The sequence below is a fragment of the Stegastes partitus genome, unplaced genomic scaffold (assembly GCF_000690725.1).
Source record: "Stegastes partitus isolate 25-593 unplaced genomic scaffold, Stegastes_partitus-1.0.2 Scaffold1478, whole genome shotgun sequence".
In the NCBI taxonomy this organism is placed as follows: Eukaryota; Metazoa; Chordata; class Actinopteri; family Pomacentridae; genus Stegastes; species Stegastes partitus.
In genome coordinates this window covers 113,163-140,514 of record NW_007579209.1, presented here as the reverse complement: position 1 = coordinate 140,514, position 27,352 = coordinate 113,163, and the positions used below count along the sequence as shown (strand labels likewise).

The following is a 27,352-nucleotide window of genomic DNA, read 5'->3' as shown; positions in this document are numbered from 1 at the left end:
TTTGGGTGACTGCCGCAGCCGACGGGATTTGGAGCAGCTCTGGAGGCCAGCATGCGCGGAACGGAGGACGTTTTTATAACGCTTGCGAATCAAATCTCTTCAATTTCAACCTCAATTTAAAGGTAACACTCGTCGATTATTATCTAATGCAAACCTTGTGTCGATTTCACTGCATCTTGACGTGGTTTCTCATTTTCTGTTGCTTTCTCTCCTCATCAATACCTTATTTATAGCTGCTCCAGCATGACCTCAATTCACAGCTTCTTTTTTTTTGTGGCTGACACAAGCAGAGAAAGTTTAGCAGCTTCACAGTGTGATATGAAGTTATAATTTATTTTTTTTAAATGTTGATAATAGATGGATGCTGCTGCTGCTGCTGCTGCTGCTGGAGTAAACACAAAATCAATCAGCCTCCTCTTCCTTTCTGGTTCTCCTCCCTCTGTCTCCAGACTCAGCCATGGGGGATGAGAACAGCCTGTCTCGGCAGATAGAGAGTGTGGAGAGGAGCGTGGTGTTCCTGAGGCAGGAGCACCTCACTTTGCTCCACGGCCTCCACCTGGAGATCCTGTCCCTGCAGAAGCGATGCTCAGGTGAGGGGACACAAAGCCAAGGATCAGACACTTCAAAAAGATTGTTCTCACAACTGACTTTATGAGTTGTGTCTGAAAACTGTAGGGCTGCAACTGTTTAGTCCATGAAATGTCAAATTTGAGTCTGAGTCTTCAAATTCTGTGTCCAGAGATAATCAGTTTACTGTCCCATATGATGAAGGAAGCAACAAATCCTTACAAATCAGATCATTTTGCTTTGATTCATTGCTTATCAGAACACGTTTTTCTGTCAATAACCGACTTATCGTTTCAGCTCCACTGAGTAAGTGAAGGATCCCTTTGACTAATCCTCCTTTAGCTTTGCTTGCGATTTCTTTTTAGCTGTTGTGGCTCTTTATAAGTCAGACAGGACCCCTCTCGCTGACCCTTTATCCTCAGAGAAAAAGGATTTACTAAGATTTTGAATAACAGGCTTGATGGGGAATTGGGAAGAAAACAGTCCAATAGCCCTTTTTTAAATGAATTTTTCAGCTTAATATAATCCAACACCCAGATGTTCTTCTGATTTTATCCAGGTAGAGCCTTGAGAAACAATTTTACTGGTTTTAATCACTTTCTTTGAACTGCTGTGTTTAATTTTAAGAGGACATGTGTGTAATGTGTGTCTGTACTATCAGTCAATGCAAGACAATGGCTACATGGTGATGTCATCCTACAATTCCTGTAGATTACATCATTTCCTCTGTGGGGCCTAATGGATATGCCATCCATTTAATCAAGCATGCAAGAGGACACACACACACGCGCACACACACACAAACCTAAACATGTTAATTCTAACCTAAAATCCAAAAACTAAACCCAAAAACTTGGGAGTGTTTGAACAGATTTTTCTCCGGACAAAATAAAAACCAACAGAACCATATTTACTTATCATAATACGCCCTTTAGGAAAATGCGTGCAAACATATCCATCATGTTTAATCCATACAACCTATAGCTTTAGTAATCCATATGAAGGGGATTGTGGTGCACAAATGCAGCGGAGGGGGGGAGGGTGTAGGAGAGAGGTGGAAAGAAAGAGTCTTTGGCTCAGAGCCAGTGTGACCAGTTGTGTTCAAAACAACCCCCTCCATCATTTTGTGCTGCACAATCACATCTGGTCAGTGCAGCTGTGTGTGGTGGTGACACCACCAACAGAGCGAGAGTTTCCACCTATTCACTTGTCTCTATGCTGGCCTCCCACTGTAAATGCAGATGGCAGCCCGCACGGTGTTCCTACAGACTGTTTGGGAGTTTTTGGAGCTGCAGTTTTGTGCCTGTGATTTGTCTGGTGCAAGGAAACTGCACAAAATATGGCCAACCCTCCAAAAACGCAGCAGTTTGTGGTATAAAAATTAGTTGCGGCATTTCCTCAGGCGCAACAAATATATTTATTTATTCTCCAGAACTCATGCACACAAATACATCCTCTTCCTGGTGGTGTCACTAGTCTGCTCTCCGTTTTGTTCCGCCGCTGACTTCGCCTTTAACTTCTACATTCCTCTGAGGTTTCTGTGGGGTTGCAGGGACATAATTATGTCACTAAAAAACACACAAGACCATCTTCTCTTTCTGCTGAGCATCTTTAAAGCTTCTTACGTTGTCCTTGTGCCAGAGTGGAAAATCTGTTTAGAGGTTTTTCAGGCCAGTATCTTTTAAAGGCAAAGTAAGATCAAATAATTTTTCCAGTGTGCAAAGGGAACCGAATTGTAGGTGGAGCTGTAGTTTTTGATAGCCTGCTGTTTTGTTTATGTCGATGTTGGCTTGTAGAAGACACATTTTTGAGAAAAAAGTCATTGAAATAAGAACAAAAAATAGTTGTTATTGCCGGATTTAAAGAGAAACGTGAACAAATTGTAGTTGGTTGGAAAAAAAACAAACTTAAATCCAGTATTTAGCACTCTGTCCTGACCATAACTTCTGTAACTTGCAATGCTTCTGTCAGTTCCAGAACTGTTTTTGGTGTAGAAACGTCTGAATAATGGCTGTAAAGCTGGATGCAGATAGGCTAATGCAGTTAGCAGGTGTGATATGTGTTTACTGCCAGCTCGCTAATACGTAGCCTGGAAGGGTACTGCAAGGTTGAACTGATGCTGTTGCCGTGCATATTAGTTCTGCCTTTGTACTGCTGACCTCTTTTTTTTATTGTTCTGAACTCTTGGAGTTTCCTCATCAGCATAAAGGCACTTACGCCTCAGTCTCCTTGAACTACGAGCGAAATCAATTTTTGAAATTGGCCCCTTTTATGTGACTTAATGTGTTTATTGTGTGTCTTAGGAATCAGTTAGGGGCTCGCACATGTGTGTGTTTGCCCTTCAAAGATATCTTTGCAGCGTTCAAGGTTGAGTCGATGAAACAAAAAAAAAAACCTTGAATGCTCAGTTCGGCTGCAGGAGATAAGCCTGACCTACAAAGCATTACACAAACACACACACACTGCATGTTGCAATTTGCCGAGTGACTCGTTTTCACTGTTTGACCGTCGTTTCGAGAAATATTTTTTTTCTGTGGTTAAATTAACTTCATTAAAAAGGCTCCTGGCAATTGGGAATGAGGATACTAACTAGAAAACAGGGGCTCTAGAGGTCTCCCTAATTTGCCGGTCACAGCTGAGTACCAAAGCAGCAATCAGAGAGTCTGTCTGGCTGGATTTGCCTGTCAGGGGTTCCTCTATGCCCCTCTTCTTCCTTCCTTCCTCCCTTCTCCCCTCTCCACCCACTCTGTCTCGCTCTCTCTCTCTCTTCATGCCAGCTGCATGGGTGGGTGTGTTATGCTGACTGCAGAGGGAAGAAGAAAGGGTGTGACAGGGAAAGCAAGAGGAGAAGAAAGACTGGGAGTCAGCAACACATGTGATGTAGATCGTCTTTTAATGTTCCAAATATTCCCTTAAGAAAAGTTCCCTGCTCATAATTGGTGAGACATATCCAATCATGTGTCTTAATATAAGCACGCTTCAGTAAGCTCTCTAGCTGAGCTGACTTATGAGCTTAAATAAGGGTTAAACACGAGTTACTTGAGAGAATGATGCTAATTCCCTTATTTTTAAGTCCAAATTATGTGAATATGTGATTGAAAAAAGACACATTTCTGGTTGTGATACCCATCGCTGCGTCGAAATGTGCACCGAAAAACCAGAATGTGAGGATTTTCCTGCTGCAGTCAGGCAACTCTGAATGAACGAGATGATTGACAGGCCAGACATGACCAGCAGTCTGCAACCCCCCCCCAAACCTCCTCCTCCAGATACTCTGCTGAAATATAGTCCAACACCAGTGACTGAGCACCAAATATCAGTTGTGATATTCTCAAAAATGAGAAGAAATCATATGAAAAGTTCCTCTAAAAATGCCAAGATTTTTTGATATTTTCATGTCGCTTCAACCATGCTTCACCACGAGTGCTTCTTCCTACGCTGCTGCTGCAAAAAAAAAAGCAATTCAATAACAGCTTTGATCGAAATAATTCTGTCGTCCAGAGTTCAGGCAGACAAGCTGCTGAGTGTCCAGTCCCTCTAATCTGTCTGTTTTTGTATGGCCAAGTGAAATGGATTCAAAGGCCATTCACTAATGCAAGACATAAAAGCCATCTCACAGATTATAGCATTATTCATAAGGGGCTCAAATAGCACAGTCAGATACACTGCAGACTTTAAACTTGTTCTTACCTGATATGACTAAAAAATAAAACCATACATCCCCTTTGCAAGTATATAACTGCACCTTTTATTTAAAATGATTCTCAAATAATGCCCAGCAAAGGAGTTATTTAGCTTCATTGGATGTTTTCTTAAATGCACCATTCAGCACTTTACTCAGCTTTTTTGGGGGTTTCCATTTGTTTGCATTTCTTCTTCATTATGCTGCAAAGTGACCAGTTTTCTGTTAAATACATATTGATTTAAGTGAGAAATGCTAATAGAGTTACTACATCTCTACAGTAAAGAAAGTTTTTTTCCTCCAGACAGTAACAGGACGTAAGTCTCCGGCACACAGTCTTTGATGTAAAGTTTCAGATTTTGTGTCATAAATTATGCATGAGCGCGCTGGAAATGTGCTAGAAACTGCATCGAGCATCTGTTATGTTAACCAGCAACTGCAAACAGAAAATGTCAGCATGCAGCCTTAATAAGACTCTCCAGCGCTGTCTGTATTTATTCTCTAACTATGCGATTTCTTTCACTTTCTCTCTGTCTTTCTCTCGTGTTTTTTTTTCAGAGTTGACAAGCGAGCTGAAGGTGAAGCCTCCGGGCAGGAGTCAGATCGGTAGGTTACGTCCTCTAACGCACATCCATCTGTATTTGTTCCTCTTGGATTTTTGTTGCCTTCCTCAGCTCCAAATGCGCAAAGACAGTCGCGTGTTGACGTCTCTCGCAGCTAGTTCGTCCTCACCGCACTCGACCTCAACCCCCAGTTGAGCATTTCTCCGAGCCTGTGTCCTTTCACCCTCCCATCCCCCAGGAGACAGATCCCTGTCAGCTCCCTCTTCTCACCCACGCCTCCCTATCTCACATCATCGCCTCACCCACGAGGAGGAGGGGAAAGCCTCTTAACGAACCATACACAAGCCACGTCAGGGGTGCACCTATGTTTCCGCGTATTTGTGCGATTTTCCTGCGTGAAAAGAACAGCAATATGTGGGCTCTCTGTCAAGATATGAACACAGCTGCAGAGACGTGTTTGGCTCGTGGCTGGATGCGGAGATAGGCACCATTTTGTCACAGCGAATTAGAGACAGACCAGAGCAAGAGCGATCACGAGGCTGTATAAATGTGTGTGCGCTCGTAGAGAGTAAAGGAGGAGTCGTGCTTGGCTGCATTACTCAGCCATTAGATCCCATCTCTTTTTCCAGGACAGGTTATTCCCCCCCACCCCCCCTCAAAAACCATCAATACAGCACAGCCCTCTGTTCTCCCTCCCTCCCCCCTCCCTGACAAATTGATCCATCCTCTTTTTCTTCCTCCTGCTCTCGTTTTTCCTCGAGGTCCCGGCGGGGGTGTCCACTTACAGAGTTTGCTGAGAGAGATGTAGAGCCAGGAAAAGACAGAGGGAGAGGTGGAAGGAGAGACGTAATGAGAGGTAGAGAGCACGGCGATTAAAGGGAGAAGACGAGGCGGCAGAATGCGGTTCGGCTGCAGACACGGAGGAGGGTAGGGGGTATGGAAGGATATGAAGATCACATTAGGTAGTCTATAGTTAGCGTATGAGCTCAACGTGGGTGTGGCGACGGGCGACAGAAAACCTGATAGTTATCAGTCCTCGGAGGGTCCATCCTGGAAGACAGAGGTAGAAAACGAGAGGATTTGGGAAATAAGAAGCAAAAGGATGATAAGAGGGGGAAAATTGAGCAAACTGAGACTATAAAGTAATACGAAGCAGCAGCTTTAACCTCAGACTCAAAGCTTTTATCAATATGTGCAGAACCCTATGACTACTGAAGCCTAATGTGGATTCCAGGTTTTACTCGCTAAACCTCCCATCACCGTTTAGGATTCTCATACCACAGAAATCCAGACTCATTTCTATAAGCAGAAGGGTCAGTTCCAGCCTCTGTGGACATAATCTCCCACCGCCAGCTCAGTCAGCCCGGAGGTTACTGCACTGACTCAGGGCTTTTCGTTTTGTAGTTGCCTCTTCTCCGGGGAATTTTACTGGAATGAAAGAGCAGAAAGGTTGTCTACAGTGGCAAAGAAAAAAAGAAAAAAGGAAGACCAATAAGCAGCGTTAAATCTGACCTTGGCAGAGACATTCAGTCGGAGAGAAGGCCTCAAGTAGTGGCTCTGTTGGGAGTGATACTGTGTCTCTGCTAGTTAATGGCATGGCAGGATCTATTTTAATGAGGGAATGTACTGAATAGCAGGCTTTTATACAAGGGCTTATGCCGCAGCTGTAACTGTGCCTCGCTGTTAAGAAGTAAAGCAGGTTTTAGCTATCTGTACTGTCTGTTTCCCTCTGCCTTTCTCTGCTCCACCCACTTGCACATAAATACTGCACACGAGCATCAGTCAGCCTGCTCGCGGCAGAGCGCATGACAGTACATGAAAGGCTGATATTAAAAATAACAAGTATCATGGTAACCTCAATATTCTCCCCAGTATGGACAAGAATAATAATCCGACAAAGCAACTGACATCTTACTGTATGATGTGAAACCGCAACTTGCAGGAGGAGGAAAATCAGTGGAATTTAGTTGATCGACAGAAATTTTGATTGTTAATTTACCGTTTGAGTGCAAATAAATCCAGCTTCTCTTTTCCCTAATAGCTCTAAAAAGGAGCTTCAAAAATGAACATACATTCAAATCTATCTAAGTGTGAATGGGAATCTAACATTATAATCTTCACAAAGCCAGTGTTTCTTGCATGTTTGTAAGGAATGGAAAATCCCGGTCATGATTTTTAACTGAAAGGCTTTCTTATTTTATTCGGGTGCACATTTGTGTCGATGGAAATATCTCAGTAGCTAAAAAGAGGGAGAAAGGAAAAATCTCCAAACCAAGGCACTCCTCAGACTAAAATGTCTTGATTGTATTGACGTGTCCTCACTGAACTGTTAAAAAGATGCCTCTGTGTAGCAGCCCGTGCCTTCTTCGGGGCGTAGTGCTGTGCCTGGACATCTTTTTAACTCTCCAGTTAGAATATGTCAATATAATAAAGACATTTTAATCTGAGGAGTGCCTTGGTTTGGAGATTTTTCTTTTCTCTCTCTCTTTTTCTCTCTACAAATTGAGTTGATTTAGAAGCCACATTTCTTTAAATCCTAACATATGGTCATGAAGAATAAAGATTTAAATATCATCCAGCACTGGTATACTCTGTCAGCTGGAGACTGAGATGGAGATTACTCTTCCCATATGTGTGTCACTTCCAACAACTGTCTCGACCAGCTTTGAAGACGCTGTGTCATTTTCTGGCTCATAGATTATCCTCACGGGACTCTGAAAGGAAACTGGTGATTTTCCAGATTGTCACTCTTGGTCCTGTTAACCGCTTTCATCGGATCCCAACCAAAATATGATCTGGACAATCTCTGAGTTGTGCTTCTGTGAACATATGTGCTGAGGATTAGAGCTGCTGAGACCAAACAAAAGCTTAGCTTCGCTTGTATAGGCAAGACAAGTACATTGACTCTTTGTTACAGTTCACTATATTTCCATTAGTGTGTGTGTGCTGTGTGTTTGGTGTGCATCTAAGCAGCTGTGGGAAGAGTGTTCAAGTTACTGTACTTAACCTTCTGAACCTCAGACCCTCCAGCAGCTTTATCTTTAAAATATCACTATAATTACACTATTTATCAGAGCCAGAAAACTGTAAAAACAGAAAAAAAAACTGTTGGATGTTCAACTTTCTGAGAGTCTTCGAACTAATAAACTGTGTTGGAAGCAGAACACTTAACCAAATCTAATCTTAAAATTGTAATATTTCAGGAAAAAAATCTGTTTATTCTCAAAGTCATTAAAAAATACTCCAGAAATGAACAGCTTGTGTAAATCAGATTCTGTACAAAACTAAAAATTCTGCATTCCTTGGCGTAACCGTGAAGCTGTGATTGACTCAGCTGTGACCAGCATGATGAAAATTAAGTGACTTTCAGCTGAACTCGGCTGAACTGCAGGCTGTGTTTACGCAGAGCAGATAGGAAAAATATCTATAGTATGTAGACACGCCATTTTTTCCAGTATCGGTAACAACTGTTGACTCTTAGAAAAATGTTGGACATGTTGATTTTAAAATTTTTTGGAAAATAATCAAAGAAATTGAACATTTTGTAGTTCTCTCTACTTGTAGCTATGGTTGTTTCCATAGTTGTTCAAGACGTAAAAAATGAGCCACAGTGAGTGAAAGTGGAATACCAACCAAAAACGCCCAGAAACTGCTTGGAACTTGCAAATTGTTAACCCTTTATCATATATGTGAGCACATTACATACATGTAATTCTATTATAGTTAACACTTGAATTTCTGATCTGTCAGAATTGCAGGAGGAAGAGGAGCTCCTGGAGGCCCACTGTCGGGATGTGGAGAACCGTCTGGCGGAGCAGGAGTGCACCTTAGGAGAGCTTCGTAAGGAGCTCACTCACAAAGGGGCTCTGGTGGGAGCCCTCAGAGCCAATCTCAAGGAAAAGGAGCGCCACTTTCTGGAGGAGTTGAAGCGCCGCAGCCACTGCTCGACCGTCCTCAACACAGAGCTGCAGAAGCAAACGGAGGCAGCAGCGTACCTCTCCTTCCAGCTGCATGCTGCCAGGCAGAAACTGCACCACCAGCGGATGCAGCAGAGGCAGGGACTCCTCGCCAGAGCCAATAGTCAGGGGGCCCAGTATAGTGCCGAGCAGAACTCTGTTTCTTCACAGATGCTGTCCGAAGCCTCTCCTTCCTCCCCCGTGGTTAAACCCAAGCGGAAGAGCGTCAGGGCATCCTCGAGAGTGGAGCGCGCCCGGGAGTGTGTGCCCATAGAGAAAGTGATGGGTCCTGCAGAGCCCACGGCCATGCCCGACCCCGCGCTCTTCCTCCACCCTCGGAGGCACAGAGCTCGCTCCAGGCACGCTCAGAGACAACCTCCGCTGGGCCTGGAGAAGGAAAATGAGGAGGAGGGAGGTGGAGAAGGGCCAGTGGAGCCCAAGGATGAAGCTGCCAGACTGGTGTCTTCAGCAGCAGCGCCCCCTGCTGCTGAGACGAAGGCAGATTAATAACTACTTCGACGTGTGCTTTTAACTACTGTATGATTCTCTCCTGTCAGACTGTTAATGCTGTTAACTGTTCTGCACCTTGACTGAATTGATACTGAGGCTGATTTTAGTTATTAATGATATTACACTTACAACAGACAGTTTTTTTTTTTTTTTTTTTTTTTAATGGACTTTGATATAACCTTAAATAACTTGCTAAGCAGAAGTCAGTGTCACTTTAAGTCCGTCTTTGAAATGAGGAGGGTCTGTTTACACTGCTGTTGAGCGCTCTGTATACTGCGGGGCCTGTTTTCCAAGTAGGCCCCTTTTGATTTATAGTGAGTTTAAAGTGGACTCCAAGCCCAGTTGGGTGACCCAAACAACTGTGAGCTTTCAAGGCCAACCGTAAATCAGACCATGTGGCCAAACGTTTGTGTGGCCACCGACTGAGTCACAGCTGAAAATATATGAGATGGTGGACACTTCCAGAAAACTATTGATCAAAGTATGTTTCCCCTTTCTTTAAATAGAACAGAATAGAAACAGTAACTTGCAATTCTTTCTTTTTTTAATTTCTTTTTTTTAAAAATCCATGATCACTAAACACCACACTGCTACATACTAGGTTCATATATCATATTTTACACCTTATCCACAGAAGATACTTGTCTGCCTGGCTGGGAGGTGTCCACTCTGGAGTTGTTTATCTCTGCGACAGTGAACCGAGGCCGCAACAACAGAGGGCAGTGCGACAAGAAACAATGTTTGAGGGCACAACAGGCTGGTCAGCAGTTTTAAAATCACTGTGCAAGGTACTAAGTGCTCGTAGCGACAATAATAAAGCTTCAGTTAGCTTTCCCTGGTGAGGTAGACCTTCTTCGCAGCAGATAATGACAATAACGGTTATTACGGTCCCTTTAGGTGTCTCAGGAAGCTTTGCCACTGAGCCAGGATGCACAACAGTCGGGCTGCTTCTGAAATAACTGTCTTGCTCATTTCTTTCACTTCTCCTTATAGCATATGCACTGAATTGTTTACTCAATGGTACATAGTAGCAGTAAACACAGTTTTTGAAACATCATCATCATCATCTCGTCATTACTGACAGCTTTAGAGGTGCACAGCATAGATTTTCTCATCAGTATTATGCACTGCATTAGAGCCCGACCGATACTGATTTTAGGGAGTAAGAAATAGTGATATCATTATGTTGGCTAATACTTTTTATATATGTAACAGTGATATTGAAAAGTAAATATTGTTGATTACCTTTCCAGCAATGTTGTTCATAAACTAGTCAGCAATTTACCATGAAGACACCACTTGACTCAGCACCACCATCTACCCAGTTGTGATATGTACTCTGCTACATGTGCTGCAGCAATATGAAGATTGCAAACAATGGAGCTTAAGTGCTCTGCTGGACAAACAATGTGATTGTACAAATTACAACAATCATCTTTTTGGACAACATATATATTGACAACAATATATTTATGAAAGGCGAATATCAGCAATGTCAGCCAACCAATATATCGGCCGGGCTCTACGCTTCATTGGGTGATTTTTAGCAGACAGCAGGACACATTTTTTCCGTTGTGAATTGTTTGAGGGCCTGTTCAGTGGACAAATTTACACACTCAGAATTTGGGAATCCAGATAAAATGGCAGCCAGTAAATGTAGCACACTGTAACTATGCAGGGTTTTTCTGCATGGAGAAATTTCTCAAAGAGGCTTCCGCCAGTGTTAAAGAAAAACTATCTGCGCCAAAATGGTCAGAATAGGAAACAAATAGCGAAACAATTTATGACTAGTTCTGCTAATTGTGATTTAATGTACTTAATATAATATTGGATATTTTCGTTTACCAAATTGTCAAAAATAATAGTAAAATGCTGTCTTATTGTGCGCAGACCAGTAATGCTGATTGTTGTATATAATCACTTTACCAAGTCTCATTCTTAAATTCCCAGCTAGGGAATGATTTCAGACAGGAACCGTTTTCCTCCTAAAACAAGTCAAAACATCTGCTGTGAAAAAAGTCGATAAGCAAACCACAGTTTCAACTGACTACAAACAAACTTTGCAACTCGATCATGTTTTTACCACAGCCTGCCTTTACTGCTTTGGTAAGTGTCCATAATGTAACATACTTAAAGGTCATTGCACACTGACCTCTATTTAACGACATTCTTCTCATTTATTTATGTATTTTTTAATCTCAGATTGTAGGTCTATTATAAAAATAAGACAAAAAAAAAGCAATCACACACCATCTTACATATCACACATAATCCATATTAAACACACAGAACATCAAAAATATAAATACATATCACTCATGTTGTTAAAAACTCGTCAGCCTTCTCGTTCTATGTTTTTTAAATTATTATACATTGCAAGTTGTTAACTTAAATCCTTATAGGTAAAAACTAAATTTGTTCTTCTATCAGTGCCTGTCTTAGGTGGAGGAGACGTCAGACAGCAGTGAGGTTTTGCCTCTCGCACTAAATAATGTGAAATTTAGTTGGTGGTGTTTTTCTAAGCGATGCATTGAGGCACCAGAGTGCTGCTCTTCCTCTGCTTTGTACAAACAGGCCACATTCAAGTGATACTCACTTCTGACTCGTTGGACCATGTGTTTTACTCAGGTGTGGTTTGTGTACTGAACACACACACACACACATACACACACAAACAGACAACTCCTACTTCAGCCTATTTGTGTTTGAGGTTTATGTGTTGGGGTTTCTTTTCACCTCAGGAAACAAAAAAAACACAAGTGTAGCTTTTGGTGTGGGTTCAAATGAAGCACGGTCTGATGGATTTACAGGACGGTCTGTTTGCAGTGTGTTCTCATTTTTACACATTTTACAAAGTCCCTGTGTAGCAACATGCACACAAAGACATTTACTGTGCTGTAAAGGACAAGACGAGGGACGTGTGCGTCCTCTCATAACAAAACACATGCAAGTGGTGGCCCCTAGTGTAACACTGAGCAAATAGCATGAAGAAAGCAGTAAAAAAAAAAAAAAGGAATTAAAAAAAATCCAATTAAGACAATATTTTAATGGAGAAAATACTCTTTATGCTCTTGCTTGCATATATCAGTGCCAATTATGAATTCACTGTTGTCCATTTAGTACCCCACTGCAATTACTGCCTTATAATAGAGGAGTCATTATAAATGCTGTGCGAAGAAACAGGGCAAAACCTATGACGTTTCTTTACTTATCTGGAGTGTCCGTTTGTTTTAGAAACACTTTGCATATAACGGTTACTCTATGTCAGTGTTTTCTTCAAAGTTGTGTCAGTCGGTCTTTACTTGAGCCATGACTTAACTGAGCATCTAAAGTCTTTGACGTGAGCCTGAATTTAATCGTGATTCGTCGCTGCGAGGCTTTTCTTGCCTTCCGCAGCTCCTGTTTAGAAGTTTAGCATTATGTTTTAGGACTATATCATCAATAAAGCAATATATCAATATATTTATATATTCTTACTAGGTCACGTCAGCTGGTTTAAGGACACTGGAGGCGTTAAAATAGATTTTATGATTGTTTTAACTTTTGTAATTCTTGAACTCACTATGTTTTGCTTAATATTTTTCTGAGCTGTCTGACGGATTGTTACAGTTTTGATGAATCTTTACGTTTTTATGCTACAGTTTATCGGAGGTGTATCCAAGCAGAAGGATCAAAGATACGCTGCGTGTGAAGCAGCATAAAGAAAATAGGCATATTGTTATGCCACCTGAGACTGTCTGGATGAAAATGAACTGAACCTGTCTTCTTCTTCTTTTTTTTTCTTTTTAGCAAAACTGCAAATATGACGAGGGGTTTTCATTCACTTCTTAGCTGGTAAGCCATTAGTATGACCGTGTGCACTATTCTTCCTCGAGTTTCATGAGACAGGAGGCGATTAAAGTACAAAGCTGTCCCATTGAAAACAGCTTCCCCCCCAGACAGGAAAATTGAACTTTAGACTGTTAGACTTCATCACTCCACCTGTCATCTAAATGGAGCAGCAGGCACTTTTAACTCTCCAGAATCAGTCCTGCGACCACATTTTTACCATCATGTCACATTTTTACACAGTAGATGATCCATACTTTGGTATTTTGTCACATGTTGGACAAGTAATCAAAATCGTGGCTGCTGTATGCATCTTTGCTGCAGTGTGTAAAACTCAGAGACTGAAGATTTGTCTGCTTTGAGCGGAAATGCTAAAGAGCCAAAGAGGCCCAGCACTGGAATCAAATATGGAGATGAACGGTGTGATGCCTTAATGATGATGTCTTTTCCTGAATACTTCAGCTTAAGAGAGTAAAATCCTAATGACCTGGTTTGATTTTTCTACTTTTCAGAGCAGTTTATCTCACATCCTGCAAACATAGCAAAGGTAATACTAATTTACTGACGCCCACAGAGAATGTCTTCCATCTTTCCAAATGCTGATATAACTCCAACCTTCAGAACAGTCATGAAACAGCAGCAGCAGCAGCAGCAGCAGCGGCGGTGTCTCTGTCATTTTTCTCGTTCTTGTGGTCAGTCCTGGTTGAGGTCAAACAAGTTTATTTTACATCTTAGAGGAACGTTTCAGTGGACTGTATGTGGCACCATTAAACATCTAGTTTGACATGTTATGTGGTTTCTAGCAATAATGCTGTGTGGCTCCCAACATGACATGCAGAGAGATGTGGATTTGATTTCAGTCCAATGGTGAGCGTGAGCTGTTGACTGATTACCGCGTATACTGTGTTTGCTTCCTACAGTGATCTACTGTGCACATAACTGGAATAAAATGGAGGATTGTCTAGTCTGCTGTCTGCTTTATTCTTGTCTTCAGAAAGCTTTCCAGAAAGGCTAATTTAAAAGGAGAGTGACTTTGCAAGTGATGAAATGATTCCAAATTTCTGTGACATCACAGTTTCCTTCGACGGACAAAGACTCTGATGTTTTTGGAAGAGTCTTGCCTGAAACATACCTGAGCATTAGGGAATCTGTGTTATATAACAAGAATTGTAATACATGTAGTTAATACATGTTTTTGTTGTAAATTGTGAGAAAAAGCTGAGATCTTTGCTTATTTTCTTTGACCTGTAACTGCATGTCGATATGTGCAAGCTACCGTTTTAAAACTGTACAAGAAAAAATGCTTTGGATCCTTTGGAGAAAGGCCAGCTCCATCCAAGTTTCATAAGAAAGGTTGTATATATGTTGCAAATACCCCGAACACTATTATCTGCACCCTGCAAAAAAAAAATGACCTTATATTAATAAAAGTACAATGTTTCAAGCCCAAACTGGCTCCTGCAAACAGATCATGAGAAGCTGAATGTTTCTTGATGCAATAAAGAAATTTTTAAGGGTGCAGATAAATACATTGGCTCCTTATAACAGTTACAGTTTATGGTCTCTTGGAGACAGATACGTGCATTTCACATTCATAGTTTATTTGTCTGTAGGAAAGGAGTAGCAAAGTTGTCACTATATATATATATATTATAGGTTTGTACATCAGTACTTCTGAATACTGCGTCAGGTGAATAGTTGCACCTCCCATAAAATAGGTCTTGCAGTTTTCCATCTTTTAAATACAGTAAATGTTAGCTTCAGTAACTTAGGATTTCTCCATCTGTACTCATCTCACAGGAGTTCTAATAAATGGTAGAGACACAAGCAAGTGCATTTCTAAAAATCTACTGTATCCTTTGCTCTATTAAGGCTATGGTTAAAATATCACTCAAAGGTGTTTATCATTTAACCACTCATAGTTCAAGAGTTTGTTCAGGAAGAAACTGTTCCCACTGCAGAACTATGTAAACAAGTCAGGGTTACTAAATAATTCTACTGCCTTTTAATATTAATAATATTAATCCTGTTGAATTAAGTTTTATGTATAAAAGTCACAAGATAAATCATCTCGAGGCACTTTGCATAGTTAGCTTGAAACATTTTTTTTTTCAAGAGCGAGAACCAATAAATCCAAAGAGTCCTCTGAACAGGCTCTTTGGCCACAGGAGAAGAAAAAATACTCTCTTTTAATAGAAAAAACCTCCTGCAGAACCAGAGAGGGCAGCCATCTGCCTCGATCGGTTGGGGTTCGAGTAAAGGGGCAGAGACAAAAGGATTGCAGAGAGATACCAGCATAAGAAAACCATAAACACTGGAAAAGCTGGTGTGGCCAGTAACTGCAGCTCAGAAACGTGTGTTCAGAAACACATAGCATACTGATAAGCTTTATTTATATAGCACGTTTTGAAACAATTTTACAAAGTGCTCAAAAAATATAACCAGACTGGGCAGCTAAAAGGAGGAAAAGCGGAAATCTTCTAGCCTGTCGTCTTTATCTAAATGTATTTTTAAGACCTTTATTGAGTCAATATGTGCTTGAACATTGCATTTTTCTGAATGTGTGTTTAATCAACTTGCCATGCAGCAGCTCTGCAGCAAAGTAATATTGTCATTTCCCTCATTTTACATAAACAGATGCCGATGTTTTCATGATTTGGTCTGCTGAAGTTGTACACAAGCCTCATGTAAGGGATCAGTGGGGGGGTTAAAAGTCTTTTGTGACTGACAGGAGCTGATGACATCTATGCCAAACTATCAAAGGTCATTCGAGTTAGTGAAGACTCCATTTATGCTGCTAATGATTACACTGTGATAATGTTTTTTCCCCACTCAGACACCGTTATGAGTGTATCTTCCAGCGCAGAGGAAAATGGACACACACACACACACACAAAATTACACAAATAGGAGTTTGTAAAAATGACTTTTGTCGCATGTGGGTTTCCGTAGCGCCACGCTCGGTGGGTGGGGAAGTGCAACGCAAAGGCAAAGAGGTCAAGAGGAGGGGAGGAGTGAACCACGTGTGATCAGCACCATGTACAGCGCTGTCCTTCCTCAGTAGACTTGTTTTTGTAAGCTTGTACCCTTCGCATGTAGCCAGCCAGCCTGCCTTAGCCGGAGAAGCAGATTTTTTTTCCCCCTTTCTTTTTGCATTTCACTACCAGACTTCAAGCAAAGCTGCAGGGGGGATTTCTGTCACCACACTGACTGCCGACCATGGTTAGCAAGACAGATGACATCCCGGCGTCAGTGCCTAACTGTAATCCGACTGATCTTGCGGATGAAGCCGGGGATGGAGCTCCGGACGGCAAAGAGAGCAGCAAGACGCGTGTGAAGGATTCCTGCGGTTGTGGTGAGACTGCTGCACACCGACTGCCTCATATGTGCTGTTATACCACACACACACAGTGATTATGATAATGCACACAATAACAACACCGTTTCGTAAATTCAGCATCCCTGTGCAGCTGTTTTCCGTGTGGTTTACGGAGTGTCCCTGCACAAAGGTAGTGTCATTTACCTCCATGCTGTGCTATGTGACTTAAAAGTCCTCAAATCCAAGGTGGAGGTTCACCCCCACCCCCCCTCCTCCTTCTAACATCTCCTTGGTAGCCTGTGCAAGTTTGAATGGTCCACTTTGCACCATATGCTAACAAGCTGCCTACTGTAAATGTCCTCTAAGCTAATTAGCGAGCTAAAAACTTCCACAGATCCATTTCTACATCTATAGTCCTGTCTTAGCCGCTGGCATGGACTTCAACCTGACGCCGCAAACCAACCAGCCAGGCTAATCCAAACAAATTAGCCGGCATGCTAGCATTAGCTCCCCTCATTCAGTATGCAGATCGTTAGCTCAGATAGTTAGCTCGCTGGCTAGTTAGCTAACTGTCCGCTCTTGTCACTACCGGCGTGCCGTTTTAAACCCAAAAAGCGGACTATAGGCACTGAAGCCGGGTGTTTTTTTTTCGGGTAAAGTTTAAACTAACTGAATAGCACACGTTTTTATGTGCTAATACAAAGCAGCAGCTTGTGTGAAGCGGACTCACTGACGCACATGTTCGGTAACAGAGGAACTCACTGAAGGTCACCTTCAGCGGAGCCGCACACCGCCCGCACTAACGCAGGGGGGCCGCACTCGTGGTGTTAGTATTTCCGAGGGATACGTGTCCCACAGCCGGTGTGACAGATATGATCCCTCATTATTGTAATATTAAAAATACCCGTTAAGTGATGTAATGCCGATGAATCGCTCTGCGGTCTGTGGAAACCCTCTAACCGGTCCCTTCTTCTCCCCCGTCGGGGAAGACTACATCGAGTGTTCCTCCTCGACCGGGAAGCGGAAGCTGTACGTAGTAGAAAAAAAGTCATGATGCACGGTGAGAGGGAAGGTTACGCTAATAATACACGAGCAGCCGTGTAAGTGAGGTGAGTAAGCTGTAATTTTAAAAGTTTTTCGTTGCGGGTCGCAGTGAAGCGGCGGCACAGAGGCAGATTAAACCGACACGAGGACTGTCAGACGGTGAAGTTAACTTCCAGAGCTGCTCGGGTCCCTGCAGCCTGTCAAAGTGTCTCACATGTGGGACCTTGAATTGTCTCTGCAACACGGACGACAGTGTGTCAGTGCGCGGTGTGTCTGTAGTTGAGCTTGTGTCGCTTTGTGGGTGAAGTTGTATTGGTTGTTCGTTAATTTGTCATGGTTTCTTGTGTATCTGACTTCCAGTCATCCGACAAACCCACATGGAGCAGCAGATTCATAATGGCAGAACTGAAACAAATGGCACATGACACAGAACTACAGCAGGCAGCTTTCTGGATAATTAAATAACAGATTAGGGTAGTTTTAGAGCAAAATGAGCTGCCCCCCTGGTTCCAGCGTCTCAACTGTTTGATTAAATTAACTCCTTTTGCTTTTGAAATGTTGAGAAAATAAACATGCAATCTAAAATTATCACCAAACACTGTAGGAGCTTGTAATGTGCAATTAAAATGGCATTTTAGGACCCAAATTATTATTTACCAAATCATTATTAGCTGCAACCCTGCTTGTAACCTGCAATTACACCTGTGACAGTAATGATGGCCAAAACATGTGTCAGTCAAGTCAAGTTACTGTTATTTTACAGCACATTTAAAACAACAGCTGTTCCAGTAGAAAAACAAAATTGGCTTTATGAATTACCCTAATAAGTTTAGATATTCAGTTGAGACTTTGCAGTGTCATTTATGGTGTGAATTTACGTGCGTCATTTAAACATTAAGGGTTAAAATGTGACTATATTATCGAGACTAACCTGATTACTGTAGAGCTAAACCCATGATCTTACAACAACGTGAAAAGCCAACATATCCAAGGATTCACTGGATTCCCAATCAACAAGATGTTTCTGCATTTTTCTGTGCAGAATTTTATTAGGTTTTTATTTGCAATAGTGGAGAGGAAGGACCTCAAGTTGAACCAGGCACAGGGAAGGTGACCACTTGCTCAACTGGTTCAGGTGAGGGTAAAGCGTGATGATAAAGAGAAAACAGACAAGAGAGCATAAACATTGGACTGATCGGCGGGATAAGTTGCCAACAGATCAGACTCGTACAGCTCCAGAGCCAGAAATACCTGACAGAGAGATACAGGGAGATCGAGGACACAAAGTTAATTACATGCAATAGCGAATCTGAAGGATAGGAAATGGAAAGGAAAGGAGGGCATTACAAGGGTTACCACATGTGAAGACAACCATATGAACAGGATAACTAAGGTAAAACCATGGCTACAATAAAAACAAAAAAAGCAAAGAGTTGTTACTAGCCACACACGACACAGCAGACAGATAGAGGCAAGGGTCACTGTCAGTGGTTTTAAGGAGCTTAATGTTCCTGTGAGGTGAAGGGTGTCCAAGCTAATCCCGGGAATCACTGACACCCTGGCACAGTTGCTCATCTGGCTGGATGTCTTCCTCACCAGTCCAGGTAAATGCCCCTGTATTCATCTGTTGCAATGACCTGTTGATTAGAATGTAAAAGAGCACCATGTCTTTAAGTAGAGAAGTTTCCACTTGTAAGATACAACTTGTTTGAGTATTTCTTGAGGCCTGCAGAGATTAAACCAATTCCAGTAATCAGGACCTTTGCAAACATCTGGATATTTAGTTTACACGAGCATTTTCATATTACAGAGATATACCTAATTCATTATCACTTCACATATCTTTTTGTCTTAAAAATCTAAAATTTAAAAAAAACACAGAAAGGCTGCAAGTCCTCATATTTTAGAAGCTGAAGTCTGAGAATATTTGGCATTCTTTTTTGTTAATGTCTTAAACTATTTGATTAATTAATTTAACGGGTTGTTAATGTTGACTGACTTAAACTTTGTATGTGTTACCCTAGAAATGTATTTACAACTCCATGTATATGCCATCACTTAACTGTATTTTATAGTTGACAAATGATATTATTTACTGCTGACAAGCTTTTAGTAATTCTTTTATTAGGACGGACCTTGTTTTTAGTTTTTGTAGACATGGAATTCCATTGCAGATGTCTGTCCATCAGGAGGATGCCACCTTGTGGTGCAGCAAACATGATCACAGTGAGGCCTTGTGCAGTTGTGTTGTTGTTGTTGTTGTTTTCAGGGTTGTCTGGCTGGTTAATGTTGCCATGGCAGCAGCCGAGGTCCCCATGTAAAGGGCTGCAGAGTGAGGAGATCGCTGGCAGCTGGTTTTATTGGTTATCAAGAGAAGTGGGCTGGAGTAAAAAAAAAAAAAAGAAGAAGAAGAAAAAGAAAAAAACGCTCATTTCTAAGTATGACATTATCTGATAGAAGATGGTGTGAGTTATTACTGTGAGCTGGCAGCCTGATTCAGAGGGAAAATGTGTCATTTGCGGCCTAAACTGTGCTCGCTGTGGTTTTTCATTGTGTCTGTTTTTTGCCCTCTTTATCTCATTTGTGCCCTTGTTTCATTGATTCCTTACCTTGACCTTGTGGAGGGCTTATGCGTGGTGGTGACTGTCCAACCATCGCTGTGCGATTGTGTGTAGTCGGGTCAGTGTCCACCCCATTGTGTAATTGTTGGATATAGCCTCTAAGATTGGATTTGTTATTTTCTGTTAAGTTTTTAGTTGGTTATAGATGGCAGTGTTTCCTTTTGTTCCCATTAAAATGGAGGTGTACATTACTAATGTAGAGTTTGTGTTGCTCTGGTAGGATTTAGTTATTTTTTATCATTAAACTGAGTGTGTATAAGCAAAATGGATGGTGTTTAAAGCCAAAAGAGAAATCAAAGACTTTGTTTAAAGTGATGTAAAAGGACATTTTAATAATTTGGCTGTAGGGCTGAGTGATAAATGCATATATCTTACACTTTGTGTGTCAATCTACTTCAAACAACATATATATTGTGATATACTGAACATTTTTATGCAGTTTTGGGGAATAGTAAATGTTCTGGAAGCTTAGCTGACTTATGATTTAACTGATAAATAAATAATGAGCTGGAAGTTATTGTCTGTTTCCAGCCATTGCAATGAGTGCAATGCCTCAAACAGCTGTGATACTCTGACAGATCTTGCCGTGAAGCACATCATCATGTCCCTCTACCCTGTGTAGCCATGTCTCCAGGAAATGCATCATGAATAAGTCTTTGTTTATCGCAGTTACTTGGTTATTTTCCCTTCGAAGACAATAGTAGGCGTCAGATTTGTCCTGTTTATAGTTAAACTGTAACTCAACCATCTCCTTTTGTCCCCCCCACTTCCTAATGAACTTTCTTCCACTTCTGTGGAGCAAAATGGGTCAGTTTTGCAACGCTTAGTCTGCTGCAATGCCTCATCAATCAGAGGCCTTATGGCACTTTGGACTGTTCCCTGTCGGATATGGTGAGTGCTGCTAACTACAAACTAAATCTTGGAAGGCCTAATCACACACGAGCTCCACACTTTACCCTGTATAAATTAACAATCATTTGCTGGAATAAGTCACAGTCTATAAAGGTTACTGAAATATGGCAGTTGGTTGGTTTTTTGCTTGTCCTAAAAAATTATCAAAAAGAACCAATGATATCAGTGGGGGGAGTGCAACTAACATTATTGTCAAATAATTTGTTGTTTTGTTCTTTGAATCATTGTTTCGTTTGTTAAACATTAGAAAATAGTGAAAATCATAATCACAGTTTATCACTTTACAGCACCAGGGATAACATCTTAAAGTTATTTGTTTTGTTTGACTGACATTTTTGGAGCTGCAAGACATTTTGATTTAATATAATAGGATCAAATGCAGCACATCCTCTTATTAAGAAGCTATGACTTATGTATCTTTACCAAATGACATTAAATATATATCACTGTCTAAACTTCTAAGATGCTGTCTAATCGAAAACTAAAGAATGCCTTCCTGTCTTGTTGAAAATATACCTTAACCGTCTGAACCCCAAGCAGTTTCTTGGAGTTTTTTGTGCTTCTGTTACATATTAACTTAATGTGGGTCATTTTTTTACAACATTATAAAGTCATGCACCTCTAATGAAACAATAAAACCATGGCGAGAAATAGAAAAAAAAAACAAGCGATGTCTTCTGTTAAGTATACCAAAGTTATAATGCCATGAATCATACCAGGGGGAATAACAATATTTTGTCAGTTGCCCACAGGTGTTACCTACACTAGGGAAAAAAAGCAAAAAAAAAAAAAAAAAGCGGACTCCAGATACTATAGTTATTTTATTAGTCATGTTTTTAATTTGTTTCCATTCATTCCTATCTGCTCTGTGTAAACACACCTGCAGTTCAGCCAAAAAGTTCCTGAATTTTTGTCATTTGACTGTAGTTCACAGTCGAGTCACTAACGGCTTCATGGTTGTACAGAGAAGTGTAGAATTTATTTATTTTTTTACAGAATGTGATTTCTACAAACGGCAAATTTTTGGATGAGACATGTAGTATACAGCGATTTTGTTATGTTGTGGTTTTAAGGTTGGGTCTGAAGAGCACATCACGCATGATGCATTTGAGGACCAGCTGAAAGTTTACTATCTGATTTTTAAAAAAAATAAAATAAAAAAATTCGATAACATGTCTTTCAGACTTGCTGGCTGGTTTTGGGGTTCAGTGGATAAAAAAATCAAGTCACCTTCACATGGGTGTTGCCCCCAGTGGCATTGTTTCAGACTCTAGAAGAGAGCTCGAGTCTGATAAGAAATTAAACGTGTGAAAGCAACCCGGCGAAACACTCGACACCGAGCCGTCACCTCCTTCTAGCATTATTGACTCGCTTTGGAGCCGTTGTGTTTGTTATTCAGAGCGTGGCCCGCTGCTCCTCTCTCTCTCTCTCTCTCTCTCTCCCTCTCCTGGGCTCCTCCACCATTTCAGTGCGATTGCTCCCACCCAGGGTCGTGGTCCAGTCATAGAGCCCCACCCCTCCCTCTTCAGTAACCCTGACGCTGTGTTACCCTTGACAGTGAGAAAGGACACACTGGCTGGCAGCACTTGTGTCCCAGTGAGAGAAAACAGTTGTCTGACATCCGCATTGTCGGCCTGTGCTCCTCTGAATGAATGCACCTCATTTTTATTCATGTCGCTTTCCTCTCATTTTAACTGTTATAATATAATCCGTCCACAGTTCGGCGTCTGGCATTGACTCCTCACAGCTTGCTCATTTTATTAACACAATGTGCAACCTTGATTTTGAGAGCTCAGATGTCTATAAAAGAGACTGCTGAATGGTTTTTTAGCAGACTTGCAGGTATTGTATTTGCCACAATGTAAGTGTATTAAGGAAGCGTGTACATTACCAATAATTCCCTCCTGTGAATGCTGAAATCCTTTTTATTCAATCCCTCAAGGCCTCCTGGCTGAACTCCCATTCAGTGTTGCAACAGTGTTGGTTTCAGCAGGTTTGGGTTGAAAATTGGGTACTTTTCTTACTAGATGAGCCGGTTACTTATTATCACATTTGTAGTTTTCGTGTTGTAGAAGCTGAAACCACAGCGTCTCGCATCCTTCACCCCATTCCTTCGTTTGTGTTGAGTTTATTTGAATGAAATGTAGTGGCAGCAGCATACTATAGCTGAGCTTTGTTGGCTCTGTTCGTCCGTTCATAAATGTTTCATAAGGTCATCCAGACCCAGAGGTTTGTGTTCCTTGTTTGTGACCTGGCTGCCTGGCAGCAAGTCGGTTATGTGGAAGAGAAGTCTGTTGACTGTGTTGTCAGGATGGCTTTCTTTGCATGGCTGACTCAGTGGAGGTGCTGTTCATTGTTGATCAGATTATTGACTAATGGCAGCTATGGAGTAGGCAGAGTTGGCTGAGATGCTCCCAAATGAGTTCCAAATCTCATACTTTTTCGATTTATTTTCAATATGTACTGTTGTTGCCCTTATAAATAAACACTGTTGGATGCAGCAGGCACACAATTGGGACATATTTCTTTGTCACAACGATGCATCTTAAGCTTTGACTGTCTTGCTCATATGCGTGGCAGTCTGGACAGATGAAGCTTTATACTCACATGACACGCTTGTGTATCTCACATTACGCAATGGATTGTGTATCAGAATGGACAAACACATTCTGGCTTGCAAAATGCGACCCCATCTTGTAGGATATCTTGCTGTTTTTGGCATTTAACATACTCTGTATTAGGACAAACTACTTTTTATTCCATCTGTCTACTATATAGAATGGAAGTGTTGGTGTTGGAATGTACCCTGAGAGTTTGTGGTGAAGCTCTAAAACCCTCCTATGCATTACCAACTTGGCACCAGATATTTAGTGTATGGCTTTTAGCTGCTGAATGCTGCACTTTGTTCACCAGCTAGATATTTGCCTCAGGAGTTGGTGGAGAACAAAAACAGAGTGACTACTGACCTTCATCAGACAGACAAATGCATAGCTTGATGTGTAAACAAGCAAATGTTTCACCATGTGATGGTATGGCAATGCTATGCTCACGGCATTTCCCTCTGCCCCCAAGTGGGTAAAAATGGTCTACGTTAGTATTTTGAATGGTTTACCAATGTTTGAGTTTTGAATGGCCCATAATTTACTGATGCCTTCCATTTCTTCTGCTACAGGGAACAGTGCAGATACAGCCATGGTGAATGGTGACGGGGCTCATGAACACACGGAGGAGGCCGAACCAAAGCAGGACAGGAACGGCGAGGCGGATGGAGGGGAGGAGTCTAACGAGCAAGAGGTGATAGTGATCCAGGACACCGGCTTCACCGTTAAGATCCAGGCACCGGGAACAGAGCCGTTTGACCTGCAGGTAAGGATTAGCTCTGCACTGGCAGAACTTCACTTGGCCACGTTTAAACAGGCGGCAGCTCCGCACCACGTTGCTTCATCTCTGTCGTTTCCTCCCGTGCGTCAGGTGTCCCCCCAGGAAATGGTGCAGGAAATCCATCAGGTGTTGATGGACCGCGAGGACACCTGCCACCGCACTTGTTTCTCCCTGCAGCTGGACGGAAACGTGCTGGACAACTTTGCCGAGCTCAAGTCCATCGAAGGCCTGCAGGAGGGCTCACTGCTCAAAGTGGTGGAAGGTCAGATTCAGAAGCATTTGGAGTAAAAATAGAAGCTATATGTTTGAGCTTAATTCTTAGTTAACAACTTTTTCTTTTTTTTTTTTAAAGCATTTGTACCTGTTGAAGACAAAATAATCATAACTATCCTTACTTAAGTAATCAAGTAGTGATACAGTAACAATGACATAAGAAGCTGTTACAAAAGTGTTGACAAGTTGTCTTACAACTAACCCCGTAGTGTGAAAACAAATACAGCACTAACTGAGGTAAGGAAGTCAGACGGCATTGTCAGGTACAACCCGATGAACCTGATTAACATTATTTGACATGATGCACAGCAAATGTGGTGTCTGTCGTGTTAACTGTCATAAAGTTAGATTTCAAAATCATAAAAATAACAGTGTTCTGGGCTCTGACACACTGATTGACAACTCTGACACTGGCCAAAATTGACCATGAAAATAGACCTGAGTTTGTTTTAACCAAACAGCTTCGATGTAAAATCACATGCGCTCACTGTAGATATGGCACATTTTCATTACTGTGGACTAAGTTACCTGCTGTGATAAACTAAGCACACAAGGCAGCTTCTAGTTGTTGGTGTGCATCTACTGCCAGATGTATGTGGAAGAATGAAGGCCAGAGAACGAGATAGTTAGTCTGACCCTGTTCACCATAACAGATTATCTGTGAATCCCAGTTCTATCTGATAGAAGTTCTCCTTTTAAGACTCCTTGGTGTAAAATACTTACTGCACAAGTTTGCGGTGATCCTCAGCTCTCCCATCAATCTTAATGAAATCAATCAACCTCTTGTTTACCTCATTACTCTTAGGAAAACTAAATAAGGAGTTGTTAATATAATTAGTCAGCAAACTGTTGGCTGTGTAGTAACTCACAATCGAGCAGGAGATCCAGTGATGCTCTGGTTTTTATCATGATAATGTTCCAGTGCCTCATCGAGCCATGATTTCTGCTCTGCCCAAAATAATCCTGAACACTAAAACGATAAACAGTCCAACGTCACAATTCAGCATCACGTAGGTTGGTCTGTTACATGTTTTCAGATATTATTTTCAAACATGTTTAATGTGTTTAAAGTAATTTCAGCCTAAATGGCTTGCCTGCCCATTTAAAGCCTGGTGCAATAGAATATTGAGAGGTTTCACTGCATTTACCTGCTGCCTAATCAGAATGAATCATAGTTCATTACAATTGCTCATTAGTTTGATCTATTACTCCTTAACCCACACACTGTTTGCTATTTATATCCTTTTGCTTGTCTTTACTCCAGAGCCCTACACAGTGCGTGAAGCTCGCATCCATGTGCGTCACATCAGAGACCTGCTGAAAAGTCTGGACCCCTCAGATGCCTACAACGGAGTGGACTGCAACTCCCTGTCTTTCCTCAGCATCTTCACTGACGGAGACCTCGGAGGTACGACACCTAAGCTCTTTGCAGTCCCTTGCCTTGTCATCTTCACCAGTTTGTTATGTTTTTAATCGTTCAAACCGTCTCCTGCGCTCATGTTTGCACAGCTTGATTCAGACATGGTAGCACATTAACAGAAAGAGGCAAAATGCTTGCACAATATTTGCAATGAGGGCAAAACTGTGTTTTCTGTCCTCTCACTTATAGATTTTAAAATCTATTTTGCATCCATGTCTGAAAAGCGCTCATGTGCCTTCACGGTGGTCCAGCGTGTAACACAACACTGCATGAACAGCTGGTGTCCTGCACAGTCATGTTCAGCCATCTGCAACATGCATTTTAATGTATGGAAATGTTCTGACCTTCACTTTGCTTCTTCTTATGCGGTTGCAGATAGTGGAGAGAGGAAGAAGAAGGGCAACGAGCTGGAGCAGATCGACTGCACCCCCCCAGAGCACATCCTGCCTGGCAGCAAAGACCGCCCCCTGGTGCCCCTCCAGCCACAGAACAAGGACTGGAAGGTGAGGAGCAGCCTGGTCTCACCTGTAGCCACGTATATGACGGGATGACATTTTGTCTTTGAAACTTGAGTCAGCGGTCAAAGCAAGTTTGAGCCATGACATTTCAAATTACCATGTTATTTTGCAGCCCATGCAGTGCCTGAAGGTCCTGACCATGAGCGGCTGGAACCCTCCACCTGGAAACAGGAAGATGCACGGCGACCTCATGTACTTGTACATTGTGACTGTGGAGGAGCGCCATGTCAGCGTCACTGCCTCTACACGCGGCTTCTACCTCAACCAGTCAGTCAACTCTTGATACAGTTTATACACAAAGCATTTGGCAGACACTGTGTTGCTCCGTAGTGTTCAGAATGTCTAACATGCCATTAAGAGGCAGCAGTCAGACCGTGATTAGAGGGTTGTGAGTGCAAATAGCGCTTCTATGAGTAAACTCATTCTGGATGATATAATTTCTCTGGTAGTGCTTTCTATTTAAGTAGAAAAAAAACACATGATGCATGTAGTTGCACTTTATTAACCCTCTGAGCTCCAAGCAATTTCTGAACAAGTTCTTTGTTTTTTATTTTTGCTCACTATGGCCTCAATTTTCCCTGCATTATAAAGTCCTGCCCCTTCTATGAAAGCAGGACAACCATGGCCACAAGTGGAAAGAACTGAAAAATGTCTTCTCTGCAGTATGGCTTAGTTATGTCAAATTTATTGTAATAATGAAAAAAAAATTTTTTTGATTATTTAACTACAAAAATTGAAAAAATAAATAAGCAACAGGA

General features: G+C 41.7%; 2 protein-coding genes across 6 annotated transcripts in view; both read left to right on the top strand.

Moving 5' to 3' along the window:
• Window positions 1-457: 457 nt before the first annotated feature.
• ccdc92ba (coiled-coil domain containing 92Ba) lies at window positions 458-10,530 on the top strand. The gene is made up of 3 exons (XM_008299904.1): window positions 458-590; window positions 4,808-4,855; window positions 8,563-10,530. Exons 1-3 carry the CDS (start codon window positions 458-460, stop codon window positions 9,273-9,275), a joined length of 894 nt encoding a protein of 297 aa, XP_008298126.1. The 3' UTR covers window positions 9,276-10,530.
• A 1,446-nt stretch (window positions 10,531-11,976) lies between these two features.
• The window catches only part of cluha (clustered mitochondria (cluA/CLU1) homolog a), a 30,630-nt gene continuing 15,254 nt past the window's right edge, over window positions 11,977-27,352 (top strand). For 2 of the 5 annotated variants that reach the window (XM_008299898.1, XM_008299897.1), the window contains exons 1-6: window positions 16,134-16,461; window positions 24,175-24,368; window positions 24,474-24,645; window positions 25,921-26,064; window positions 26,452-26,579; window positions 26,707-26,861. In XM_008299898.1, the coding sequence (XP_008298120.1) occupies window positions 16,326-16,461; window positions 24,175-24,368; window positions 24,474-24,645; window positions 25,921-26,064; window positions 26,452-26,579; window positions 26,707-26,861 (929 nt within the window). In that variant the 5' untranslated portion in view covers window positions 16,134-16,325. Of the gene's footprint in view, window positions 11,989-16,133; window positions 16,462-17,456; window positions 17,535-24,174; window positions 24,369-24,473; window positions 24,646-25,920; window positions 26,065-26,451; window positions 26,580-26,706; window positions 26,862-27,352 lie in introns of those variants that run through there. The other 3 variants (XM_008299900.1, XM_008299899.1, XM_008299901.1) reach the window with 3 other exon arrangements.